Source organism: Pseudonaja textilis, chromosome 5 (genome assembly GCF_049901715.1).
Source record: "Pseudonaja textilis isolate UNSWEBS1 chromosome 5, rPseTex1.2, whole genome shotgun sequence".
NCBI lineage: Eukaryota > Metazoa > Chordata > Lepidosauria > Squamata > Elapidae > Pseudonaja > Pseudonaja textilis.
The window spans coordinates 9,897,222-9,908,632 of NC_141994.1; the positions used below are offsets into that span (position 1 = coordinate 9,897,222).

Sequence of the window (11,411 nt, forward strand, 5' to 3'; positions counted from 1 at the left end):
TATATACAATATAGGAAGCCTTCCTATATTTGAGATCTGCTCTTACTGGCTGCATTTTTACTTCAAAGAAGTTGATTTTGCTTTTTAACATGATTTGCCAAATAAGCCAGAAGTAAACCGCAGTTTGTCTTTTATATGAAAAAAAAAAAAGAAATATATTTTTTTTGCCCATTTGGTTTGCCTCCTTTTTGTGTGTCCTTGCTTCACAACTTTATAGATTAGTCAGAGCATGGGCCAGATGCGTCATGTGCTGGGCTAGGCCCACCCCTGTTTTAGTGAAGTGGGGAAAGCCACGACGCATCACGTAATGACAATGTGTCGATGAGAGTTTGACATCCTTGAGTTAGAAGTTTTTTAGGATAAAATCTAGCCAGGAATAAGTTGAAACCCTAGATAAGCTATGAAGTCTGCCAGGCAACATCGTTGTCTGAATAATGACATGAAATGGACCTCAACACTGATTACATGAACAGGGTTACTTGGAATTTGCAATTGCAGACACTAATTATAAATCTGCATCAGTGAAGATCTCTCTGGGATGGAGAATGCTTCAAAGTGTCAAAGAACCGTTGTCTTGTGCTTGACTGCTTGTGCTCTTTTTGGTGTGGAATCCTGACTTGCCCTACTCCACACAGGAGCAGTTGGGGAAAAGGAGCATCAAATGACCAAGCATGCCAGGCATCATCATCATCATCTTCATCACCTAATAAATGATAACATTTAAGTACTTGTGTTAGACATTTGGATGCAGGTATATAATGGTAAAGATTGGTGATGATCTCCTGGCCTGCATGTACTCACTTGGCATCATCAAAATAACATGAAATTTAATACAGGCAAATAAATGCAATACAAGTCATACATTTAACCCAGCTGGATCAGATGAAGCACTTATCTTGTTAACCATAAGCAGACACTTCCTTGTTCCCAGCTCTGGGATTTGTTCGTAGTACTGTACTGGCATGATTTCATGAATGAGTCTGAATGCTGAATCAGGATTTGAGAAAGCAACACAAGAGTATCAACATATCAACAGTATTGCAGAAAAACACTTGCATTTTATTCTTTTGTTTTTATGGCGAGGGGGAAAGACGTGTGTTTAGAGATAAACCTGAGGGACAAGCTGGTACGCTTCATTAATGAACAGCGGGTGAGTTCAGTAGTTAAAAGGGCTACAGCTTAAATGTCATTTGCTGAGGAAACTGGTCTTGTCTTCAAGCCTTGCTTATGACTAACAAGGTACAAGGAATCCTTGAATTACAAATGTAATGGAACCTGCCAATTACATTTGTAACCCGAGGATTCGTTGGAGGGAATCATGTAAAATGAACGTGATCAGTCTGTCTTTTTTGCCCACGCATTCGCTAATCGAATTCATGGGTTCTTAAGTGCACATGAGGTATCTCAGAGTAGGATGGCATGGAGGGCCTAGTGATGGAACAGACCACCTTCTTCAGACCACCCAAGGCTTCCCCCGACCCACTGAGATACCTCATACTCCCTTCCCTGGGGTCCCTACAATTGCTCCCCCCCATCCTGTCGTACCGGGTCACTTACCTTGTAAAGATCTTAGTGAGCCGTTTCCTTTCCAGCCTCACTGCGGTGGGGTTTCTTTGCCCGCTGTCAGTCTTGGCACAAAATGTGTTTGCAAGCCACTTGGAAGCTTGAAGCAACATGATTTTTCTACTCCACAGTCTCACTGGCTTTCAAGTGCTCTTCAGGCAGATCTGGTGCAGGCCTCGGTTTGCAGAGAACAGAGGCCTAAAGTACTGTAGTGTGAGATCACATGAGATCAGTAGCGCGAGATCTCATGCTACTGATCTTATGCGATCTTGCACTACAGTACTTTAGGCCTCTGTTTTCTGTGAATAAAGGCTTGCAGCAGATCTGTGGCAAAAGACTTTGCAAATGGAAGGGCCTTCCCTTCCCTGAAGAGTCTTGTGTGATCTTGCAGAATGGAGGCCTGTATCAGATCTGTGGCAAAAGGCTTTGCAAACAGAGGGAAGGCCTCCCAGTGTGCAAAGCCTTTTGCCGTGGATCTTGTGTAGGCCTTGGTTCGCAGAGAACAGAGACCTAAAGTGCTGCAGTGTGAGATCACACAAGTTCAGCAGCACGAGATCTCATATTACTGATCTCGCGGGATTTCATACTACTTTAAGCCTCTGTTTTCTGCAAAGGCAAAGGAAACCGACGGCTCGCTAAATCATCACAAGGCAAGTGAGTCTCCACAGGATCAGTGCCTGTGGAGACTCAGCAGGTGGGTGGGGAATAGGCAGGGCAAATGTTGCAGTGCCTCTGCAGTTGTTCATAAGTGTGAACGACTGCAGTGATGCTGCAACGTTCATGACTTCTGGACAGTGTCATAAGTACTTAGGGGCAGTGATGGGTTTCAGCTGGTTCGCACCACTTCGGGAGAACTGTTTGTTAACTTTCTGAGCAGTTCAGTGAACTGGTTGTTGGAAGAAATCCCCTTCCAACAGCCTTTTGTTTTTCCCACTTTACAGGGCTAATTCCGTTAGGAAGGCAGGAAGGAAACATTCTGGTGTTTCTTGGAAAGATGGCTTATTGGTGAACAGGACTACATGGGTTTGAGGTCCTGGGCAGCTGACCAATTGGTTTGATGAGTACATGGATTTTTGTACAATTTATTCTACAGCACTTTGCAATGTAGAGGCTTGTTTTGTATATTTTATTATTTGAGTTTAATTAGTTTTTCTTGCGAAGTCTAGCAATGAGTTGGGGTTTTTAATCTTGTTTAACAAATGTAATTAATCCTAGATACTGGCTTCCTTGAGGTTTTAAACCTGTCTTGAATGGATTACCAAATCTGCATTTTTAATAGGTGACCTCAGATTCTTTGGGGTTATTAAGAAATACAGTATGTTTCCTGCCTTTTAAAAACATGTTTCTTTATTTCTCATTTAGGGAAATATAATTGTCTGCCTTTTTAATATTTCTCAAAATATTTCATTCTTCTATGTGGGGTGAGTGCTAACTTTGTACAAGAGGCAACCGGACTTTCTTGGTTTCCAGAAAGTTCAGTTGCCTCTTGAAAAGGCACCTTTGGGACAGGAGTCTCTTTCACTGCTTCAGAGTGACCAAGACACATGATTGCTTACTTATAGTAAGATTTTTTTTTTTAAAAGGAGGTAGGGGTGTGGATCCTTCAATTTGTTTTAGCTTTCTGTCATGATAACAAGCTTAGTAACATGGCACCAGACTTGAAGTTTATTTAGAAATCTGTGGCATGTACTAATTTTATTGTGATCCACAAGCTTGGGAGGGCAGAGACTTGAACCTGGGTCCCTATATACATTGTTAATTTGTCTCTTTAGCTTGTCATTTTGTAGCCAAAGTGTGCCCAATCACTTTCTGGAGAGCTTAAATGACCTCTCTACTAAAGGGTTTCACTTTATGAGCAAGAGTTGGCTGCTGATAGTTGTTATTGCATTTTAACTATTTTAATTGCTCAAGGTGCTCTGGCACCCTGCCTGATTTGTAACCCTGGGTTGCAGGTATTGCTGATGAAAAGGAAGGCAATCAGACAGAATGGTTTACATTTCCATGATAGCTGTGGCTATCATTGATCTTCAGTGTGTATTACCCCATTTCTAATCTAATGACTGGTATTTAGGGCAGCTTTTTGCAAGTAAAGAGGCTTTTTGTATTTTTGTACAGGTGATCTTTGACTTACAACAGTTCATTTAGTGACCATTCAAAGTTAAAATGGCACTGAAAAAAGTGACTTATGACCATTTTTCACACTTACAACTGTTGCAGCATCCCCACGGTCATGAGAAGCCAGGCAAGGCGAAGCACCCCTCAACATGAGTGATGTTGAGTTGGCCATGCCCATCCAGTCATATAACCACCAAGCCACATCTACCCAGCTGGTCATCAGGGCAGAGAACTGGTTGTTAAATTATTTGAATCCCACCACTGCTCAGTGGAGTTATATTGTAACTTCAATCGGTCGCTAAGTGAACTATTGTAACTCAAGGATTACCTGTAGTTGCTTTATCTGATCCAGCTGGGCTAAAAGCATGATTCATATTAAATTTATTTGCTGTTGTCATGTTGTTATTTTCTGGCCATTTTTCTAATTTGTCAAGAATATTTTGGATTTTATTTCTGCCCTCAAATATATTAGCTATTACAGCCAAATTTGTATGAGCTGAAATTTAATAAATATTCCCCACACTTTCTCATACATGCCATTAATAATATTGATAAATAATAGGAACTGGAATTAAAGCTATCTATATGCTTCCATCCAGCTTGATGGCGAACTATTGGGGGTTCTTCATATTCTCTAAATAAGATCTTTGAGAAAGATTTATATCTACTTAATTCTCATACCATGTTTAATTAGAATGTTCTGGACATTTTGTCCACAACATTCTAAACAATGTAGTAAGGAAGTTACTTAAAAATGAGATAAGATTTCATGTGAAAAGATTGATTCTTGACATAACCATCCTGAAGCCTGCTAATCACTATGTTTGCTTTCAAGGTGTTTTTACACCAGTTAATTATATTCTGTTCCAGTTTTCAACGTTAGGCTAATTGGTTGGTTGTCTGGATCTTCTATTTTGGCCTATTCCGCTAATTAGAAATAGCATTTGTTCTCTTTCAGGAATCAGCTACTTCACACATGCTCCACAATTTTTAAAGGCATTTTTTTATTGTTGCTTTGTGTTTTATATATATTTATAATTATGCCATAGTTTTAATTATTTGCATTGTATGTTTTTGTGCTGTTAGTTGCTGGATGATACCCTGAGATTTGCACTATACGCACCTCATAAACAAACAAATGTTTGACCAGAGTACCATCAAGGTCCTTTGAAACTGTAGGATACTGTTTATCTGGCTCTAGACATTTGAAATCATTCAACATAAATAGGTATTCTCTGGGTAGACTGTGCTTATTCTTTTCTTTCATTGGTACTGAGGAAATATCTTTATTTTTGTTCCTTGAATCCTTAGCTCATCCTGAACCTTTTCCTTTTTGATATCATCTCTGTAATTCCAGGCTGTATCTGTATATCCTTCCTTGGAAACATACCCGTTTTTCACTTATTACATGTCCTTTCAAAAATTACTCTTAGATCTTTACTAAGCGTTTTTTTTTTCCATCACCACGTTGGCTATTTCTGCTATTACCCATTTCTTTTCTCACTGAAATTGTACTGTTAGTATCCTATATTGAAAGAACTCCCACCCATCTTAAAACGCTTGTTATCTCCTTGTGCCAGGGAATCCTATTTGCTTTCCATTTATTATAACCGCTTTTCTTGAAATCCTTGATGCATTATACATTCAGTCGCTATCAGCTTTGGTTTCCCTCATGTAATCGAATCTCCAGAAGGGTGTTCCCATTTTAAACCTATATTCCTCTTCCATTTGGAACAGATGGGTCCTTCCCTGTTGGCTATCACTCAGTCAAAGATAGCTGATACTCCTGTACCTTAGTCTACTTTCTAAAGGAGAGATTTATCAATAAAAACATCAGAAATTTCTTGGAAGGACCATAGTTTGTAGAGCTTGTCTCCCCACAGTTTTAATTAAGATTATGCTTTTTAAAAGATTTCAGTTTGGAAAACATCTGCCACATCTTCTACTTGAATATACTGTAAGGCAACAAACAATGCATCCCAACAAAACACCCCTTTATTTATTCTCCATTTACTATCAATCCAGATGTCTTCGATTATTTTGCAGAATTCACGTGAAATTCTGAAATGTGAAACCATTAACATGCAGTGCCGTTCTCCTCCCTTTCTACTGCATTTTGAATACATTGTATAGTTTAAGAACTATATTCCAGTCATGGGAAATATCTCATTATACCAATTAAGTCCTATTTATTTCCCTGTTCAAAGAATCAAGCATATTTTATTGCAAATATTCCCATGAACATTATGACAACCTTTCTGTTACTGTTTTACTTCATTCACACAAGCTTTATTTCTAGGTGAAAACAAGGTGTTGGGATCAATCAAATTTGACAGATTTAATTCTAAGATCACCAACAATAGAAAAGAACACCACTTCTATCCTATTTGGAAACTTGAATTTGTGACTCCTGGGTATTTTCACTGTCACCTCTTTGGCATCAAAGCAGACAAAGAGTTTGATGTCTTCCCCTTGATAGAAAGGGAACTGTGACTCCCTGAGTTTCACACTTCATTCTCCACACATTTTGAAATTTCAAACAATGGTCTTAACATTCAATCCCCTCGGTTGTCTGAAAATCTGTCTGATTTTTATTGAATGGTTCAATTGTCCTATTTCTTTCAACAGTGCAAGAACCCTTTATCTGAACTCTTGTTTCAAGGCTCTTTTCCTCCAATCCCAGTCCATTCAACTCTGGTGATAAAGTTTGCAATATTTCACCCAAACACATTTCTATGCATTCTTTTGTGGTACAACTCAACTTCTGTCTTTGGAGATTCTGAATCATCCAGGTCATGATTAGAAGAAGAAGAAGAAGAAGAAGAAGAAGAAGAAGAAGAAGAAGAAGAAGAAGAAGAAGAAGAAGAAGAAGAAGAAGAAGAAGAAGAAGAAGAAGAAGAAGAAGAAGAAGAAGAAGAAGAAGAAGAAGAAGAAGAAGAAGAAGAAGAAGAAGAAGAAGAAGAAGAAGAAGAAGAAGAAGAAGAACTTTATTACAAGTACGACAAAACTGTGGATGCACCCCAGCAACTGTTTGCAATACAATAAAACCAAAGCACTTAAAAATGAAGATAAGAAAAATAGAATGCCATATCTCCATTTGCAATTTGAGAGTACAATATCTACGAATATACACAAAATATACATCCAACACTGACTGTAACGCTTAGCCGAGTATAATACACAAGATTGTACTGTAATATGTTATTATGCATCTGAATGGGGTATTGAGATTTCACATCTTTTCACATCTTAACAAGGAAGTAACTTCGTGTTTATTTGCGGTTCGGATGGCCCAGGGAAAGAAACTATTTGTTAGTCTAGTGGTGTGGGATTTTATTGGCCTAAAATGCAGTCCTGACAGCAGCAGGTCAAAAAGATAATTGCCAGAGTGTGAGGGATCTTCTATTTCTTTGGTGCTTTTCAAAAGGCAACTGGGCTTTATTTGTTTTTTTTCTTTGAAAATATTTCACTTCTCACCCATGAACTGAAGAAGATTCTTGGATGAGAAATGAAATGTTTTCAAAAAAAAAACAGTCCAGTTGCCTTTTGAAAAGCATTAACAACTCAACTATTGCAAGTTTTTTTTCCCCCATATAATCAATTATTCAAGAAACCAAATATCTCCTTTGGTATTATTTCTACCCAGTCTTTCATCTGCAGTAATCTTCTCTTTTTCATGAACTAGAGCAGAGGCATATAAACATGGGTGGGATTATACCTGGTCGGACCAGTTCTATAGAACCAGTTGTTATGATTCTGCCCAGTTTGTAGAACTGGCAAATTGCGCCACTGTCTGGCCCTGCCTCTGCCCTCCCAACCTACTCACTCCTTACCTGGCATGCGTGCCATCAAATTTGCCCGCTAAGTTTCTATATTTCCATTTTTTCCCCCAACCATCAACTGTTCTGCTCTGCCAGGAGATTTAGATTAGCTAGAAAGCAGGAAATCTTTGGATTTCTTGATTTTTAGCTAATCTAAAAGCAGAGCTGAACCCTCCTTAGGACTGAAGCTTCTATTTTTCAGTAGCAGATTGCGGATATAGATTGATCTCTAAGTGAATCTGTGATTCTGTGAGCAACTCAATCTGCCTGACTGCTTTGCCTGATTTTGGGTAAAAGCTGCTCTTTTTTAAATAAAAAATTAAATATTTACAGAAATAATTACAATATTTACATACAAGCCACACCCAGCCAGTCACATGACCACCAAGCCACATCCAGTCAGCAAGCCACGCCCACCCAGTCACATGACCACCAAGCCACACCCACAAATTAGGCCATGCCCACAGAAATGTCAAGAAATTTGAATCCCCTGCATATAAAGAGTGAGGTTACCAGAAGAAGGACAGCTAAGTATCAGGTACTCTGAAGTCCCCTTAAGCCTTCTACAAATTTAGTCAAACCTTAAATAATTCTAGTAGAAGGGCTGCATGAAAGGAAAAAGGCACCAAAGATGTTGCTGTACATACCTAGGGTAAGGTGAGATCATGAAGTGGAAGTAGAGAATACAGAATGCAGAGTTGGAAAAGACCTTGGAGGTTTTCTAGTTCAATCTTCTGTTCAGGCAGAAAATGCTACACCATGCTGGACAAATGACTGCCCAATCTCTTCTTAAAAATCTCCAGTGATGGAGCATCCTTTATATATAGTATCCTTTATTATAGGAGCCTCTGTGGCGCAGTGGTTAGAGTGCAGTAAAGCAAGCTACCTCTGCTGCAGCCAGCTGCCTACAAATTGGCAGTTCAAATCCCACTAGGCTCAAGGTTGACTCAGCCTTCCATCCTTCCGAGGTGGTTAAAATGAGGACCCAGATTGTTGGGGGCAATGGGCGGACTCTGTAAACCACTTAGAGAGGTCTGGAAAGCACTGTGAAGTGGCATATACAATACGTCTAAGTGCTATTGCTATCCACAGCCTCTGGAGGCAAGCCATTCCATTGATTAATTATTTTTACTGTCAGGAAATTTCTCCTTAGTTCTCAAGCTTCTCCTTGATAACCTTCAATCGATTACTTCTTGTCCTGCCCTCAGATGCTTTGGAGAATAGATTGACTCCCTATTCTCTATGACAGCCCCTCAAATATTAGACGATTCCTATGATGTCATTCTCCTGTTTGTTAGATTAGAAATACCCAGTTCCCATAATCGTTCATGGGCATGGCTTATCTAGTGAAGAGGAGCACCAGGGAAGACATGATAGCAGTCTTCCAATATTTGAGGGGCTGCCGCAGGGAGGAAGGGGGTCAAGCTATTTTCTAAAGCGCCTGTAGGACAGACAAGGAATAATGGATGGAAACTGAACAAGGAGAGATTTAACCTGGAAATAAGGAGAACCTTTCTGACAGTGAGAACAATCAACCAATGGAACAGCTTTCCCTTGGAAGTTGTGGGAGCTCCATCACTTGAGACTTTCAAGAAGAGATTGGACTGCCATTTGTCAGAAATGGTATAGGGTCTCCCGCTTGGGTGGGGGGGTTGGACTAGATGACCTACAAGGTCCCTTCCAACTCTGATTATCTGTTACCTGTTCATCATATGTTTTAACCCCTAGTCCCTAGTCATCTTTGTTGCTCTTCTCTGCACTCTTTCTAAAGTCTCGGCATCTTCTGACCATTTGGCCTCAGATATCCCAGCAACTTCCTTGGCACTTGTTACTGACCATTCTCTTTCTCTGACCCTGAGGGAATCAGGCTTTGAAGAATCCTCCCTCCCTTGATAGTACAGTGGATGGAGGCAGCATCGGTACTCTCATGTTGTTGGGGAGAGTCTATTGTCCTGGGGCTGAGATAGCTCAAACTTATGGCCCCAATCAGAAGGATGGATGAGGAGATTTCAGTTTGTTGTTTGTTTTGTTGGATCTTCAAAGACCATGTTAGGGAAATACCTTTTTAATTCACAGAAAGATGCAAAAATGTGAAGGAATAGGATTTATGATTGAGTAAATATAAATCATCTAAAACAAAATATCAATTAACCTTTTCACCTCATCCAGAATCAGTTTGCATGGTGAATACATCAAGGGAATAAGAAAAAAAAATGCACCCAATAGAACTTCAAAATCGGATGAGCTCTCATTGTTGTTTACATTATTAGTTAGTTATATACAGCTCATCCTCCCAAAGAAGTTCATTTGATCACAGATCTTACAGCCATTTCATGGCTGACCAAAAGCTAACAAAGCTTCCCAACATACAGAGTAGATATGAATTCAACATTTCATAGAATGTCTTTAGTACTTGTACACTTTATTCTCATTTTTTTTCTACTCTCTTTTCAACTGCTTAGCTTCTTGAATTTGTTTGGGTAAAGACTGTCCAAATGAATGACCCACCCTGAAAGTGCACTGTCCAGTACATGTATGAAATGGAAGCATTGCTCCCAGACCCTTTAGGAAAACTTCAATTCTGAATGAAATGGTTCTTCTTCATATCCCTGTCGAAATCTCTCCACTTAAAAGATCTCTTTAAGTTTTTTTCAATTTTCTAGAGATGGCTATTTATAATTGTCAGAATCTCCAGCTGTTTCAGGTAATAAAAGCAGCTATCAAGTCTAAACACATCTGTGTCACACATATGGTGTTTCAGGCCAGAGCTTTCATTTCTGAGAAGACAAAGGAAGACTTTTTTCTGCCATTTCTACTGTTTCTGTTCTGCATCTTGATTCAAAATGCTTGGGTAATTTTCTTTGATGACAAAGCAGTTATATTACAATGGTTTGCTGCTAAGGCAGAACTAATAGGAGCAATAATCCTTGTTGTCCTTCTGGATTTGCTAACCTTTGTGACGTAAGAAGAACTGTAGAAACTGTGTAAGAATGTTTGAGGAGCACTGTGCCACTCAAGGTTTGAGATGATGCTCAAGGAGAAAAGATTGTCAGACAATACCTATAAGGAACAGACATTATATGAAGGCATTCCAAATTTCATTACTGTACTACCCGATTCCACCCCACATTAATTGGCAACGCATTTCTGCATATAATTACACTGAAATCTATGGTTTCCAATGAGCCTTATCTACAGATCCAGACTGCAGATATTCCTAACATAGCAGAGTTTATTAAATGCTAGATGGTATGGATGTGCTGAACATTAAAAAATCTAATCTTCTTTATTATTAATGGTAATAGGGAAGTTTTCCACTCTGTCAGGGTTTTTAATGGTTTTGTTCACATCTTTCTCTAATATGAAGAACTTTTGTGAGCTTCTCATAATGTATGCAGTTGTTCAGTAAATTCTATGGGAAACATTATTTTAAATGCAAGTATTCATTACATCATTCTTTTGTTTGGAAATATTCTTAATGCCTGCATACATTTAAAATACATTTCTTAAGTGTAAGCTCTTTTCCCATTTATGAAATTACTCCCTATTGTTTGCTGTTTATCCATCTTTTTTTTTCCAGAAGAGGCATCTTGCAAAGAAATGTGGGATAATGAGTCTTTTTTACTCAAAAGGCAGCGTTGAGTACATTCTCTTCAGTTCTGCCATTTATGCCATAACCAAGCCTGGTGCAGTAGATTGTACAAATCAACTGTCTTAGATAGATATCCATGGTGAGTTTCTTTTATAGCTCCACTTGGCAGGACTTAAAAGAAAAATAGGCAGTACAGCAGGAATAGGAATGTCTGTGCATATGTGTGTTTGTGAGTGTGTGTGTGTGTGTGTGTGTGTGTGCATATATATGTGTGCCTTTTGATTTTCTCTTGTCAGACATCACAATAAAACTAGTAATGT

At 39.0% G+C, this 11,411-nt stretch overlaps 1 protein-coding gene across 1 annotated transcript; it reads right to left on the reverse strand.

Annotated features, from left to right (window-relative positions):
• Positions 1–5,997: 5,997 nt before the first annotated feature.
• Positions 5,998–7,518, reverse strand: LOC148125529 (galectin-1-like). The gene is given in 2 exon segments (XM_087935507.1): positions 5,998–6,296; positions 7,512–7,518. Coding segments are annotated over 2 exon segments (306 nt in total).
• Between the last annotated feature and the right edge of the window lie 3,893 nt (positions 7,519–11,411).